General features: G+C 53.8%; 1 protein-coding gene across 1 annotated transcript; it reads left to right on the top strand.

Moving 5' to 3' along the window:
- The first annotated feature begins 762 nt into the window (after window positions 1-762).
- Window positions 763-1,776, top strand: LOC138364345 (streptococcal hemagglutinin-like). Its single transcript, XM_069323951.1, has one exon. It carries the CDS (start codon window positions 763-765, stop codon window positions 1,774-1,776), a length of 1,014 nt encoding a protein of 337 aa, XP_069180052.1.
- The last annotated feature ends 217 nt before the right edge of the window (window positions 1,777-1,993 follow it).

Below are 1,993 nucleotides of genomic sequence, written 5' to 3'. Positions count from 1 at the left end.
CTATGTCAATCAGAGTGTCTATGTCTATCAGCGCGTCTATGCCTGTCAGAGTGTCTATGTCTGTCAGAGTGTCTATGTCAGAGCGTTTATGCCTGTCAGAGTGTCTATGTCTGTCAGTGTCTATGTCTGTCAGTGTCTATGTCTGTCAGAGCGTCAATGTCTGTCAGAGTGTCTATGCCTGTCAGCGCGTCAATGTCTGTCAGAGTGTCTATGTCTGTCAGCGCGTCTATGTCTGTCAGAGTGTCTATGTCAGTCAGCGCGTCAATGTCTGTCAGAGTGTCTATGTCTGTCAGCGCGTCTATGTCTGTCAGAGTGTCTATGTCTGTCAGCGCGTCAATGTCTGTCAGAGTGTCTATGTCTGTCAGCGCGTCTATGTCTGTCAGGGTGTCTATGCCTGTCAGTGCGTCAATGTCTGTCAGAGTGTCTATGTCTGTCAGCGCGTCATTGTCTGTCAGAGTGTCTATGTCTGTCAGCGCGTCTATGTCTGTCAGAGTGTCTATGCCTGTCAGTGTGTCTATGTCTGTCAGTGTGTCTATGTCTGTCAGTGTGTCAATGTCTATCAGCGCGTCTGTCTGTCAGAGTGTCTATGCCTGTCAGAGTGTCTATGCCTGTCAGTGTGTCTATGCCTGTCAGAGTGTCTATGCCTGTCAGTGTGTCTATGTCTGTCAGAGTGTCTATGTCTGTCAGAGTGTCTATGTCAGAGCGTCTATGTCTGTCAGCGCGTCTATGCCTGTCAGCGCGTCTATGCATGTCAGCGCGTCTATGTCTGTCAGCGCGTCTATGCCTGTCAGCGCGTCTATGTCTGTCAGCGCGTCTATGCCTGTCAGCGCGTCTATGTCTGTCAATGCGTCTATGCCTGTCAGCGCGTCTATGCCTGTCAGCGCGTCTATGTCTGTCAGCGCGTCTATGCCTGTCAGCGCGTCTATGCCTGTCAGCGCGTCTATGCCTGTCAGCGCGTCTATGTCTGTCAATGCGTCTATGCCTGTCAGCGCGTCTATGCCTGTCAGCGCGTCTATGTCTGTCAGCGCGTCTATGTCTGTCAGCGCGTCTATGCCTGTCAGCGCGTCTATGTCTATCAGCGCGTCTATGCCTGTCAGCGCGACTATGTCTATCAGCGCGTCTATGTCTATCAGCGCGTCTATGCCTGTCAGCGCGTCTATGCCTGTCAGCGCGACTATGTCTGTCAGCGCGTCTATGCCTGTCAGCGCGTCTATGCCTGTCAGCGCGTCTATGCCTGTCAGCGCGTCTATGTCTGTCAGTGCGTCTATGCCTGTCAGCGCGTCTATGCCTGTCAGCGCGTCTATGCCTGTCAGCGCGTCTATGTCTGTCAATGCGTCTATGCCTGTCAGCGCGTCTATGCCTGTCAGCGCGTCTATGTCTGTCAGCGCGTCTATGTCTGTCAGCGCGTCTATGCCTGTCAGCGCGTCTATGTCTATCAGCGCGTCTATGCCTGTCAGCGCGACTATGTCTATCAGCGCGTCTATGTCTATCAGCGCGTCTATGCCTGTCAGCGCGTCTATGCCTGTCAGCGCGACTATGTCTGTCAGCGCGTCTATGCCTGTCAGCGCGTCTATGCCTGTCAGCGCGACTATGTCTGTCAGCGCGTCTATGCCTGTCAGCGCGTCTATGCCTGTCAGCGCGACTATGTCTGTCAGCGCGTCTATGCCTGTCAGCGCGTCTATGTCTGTCAGAGCGTCTATGCCTGTCAGCGCGTCTATGCCTGTCAGCGCGTCTATGCCTGTCAGCGCATCTATGTCTGTCCTCTCGCATGTTTGATTGATTTATATTTACCACTTGAATCTTAAGACACTTAAGCTTTGTTGATGTTGCCGAGTTAAGGGCGTCGAAGGCACAAGGAAACCAAACCAGGAGTCAATCGGTAAAACTAAACACCCTTGCCGATGGTGCGACGCCTGACCACCGTCGGCAGGGCAGGCGTCGTCCCCTACACCTAGCGACGCCTGACCACCGTCGGCAGGGCAGGCGTCGTCCC

This window comes from Procambarus clarkii, chromosome 13 (genome assembly GCF_040958095.1).
Source record: "Procambarus clarkii isolate CNS0578487 chromosome 13, FALCON_Pclarkii_2.0, whole genome shotgun sequence".
NCBI lineage: Eukaryota > Metazoa > Arthropoda > Malacostraca > Decapoda > Cambaridae > Procambarus > Procambarus clarkii.
The sequence above is the reverse complement of the archived record's forward strand: the minus strand, read 5'-3'. Positions and strand labels throughout refer to the sequence as shown.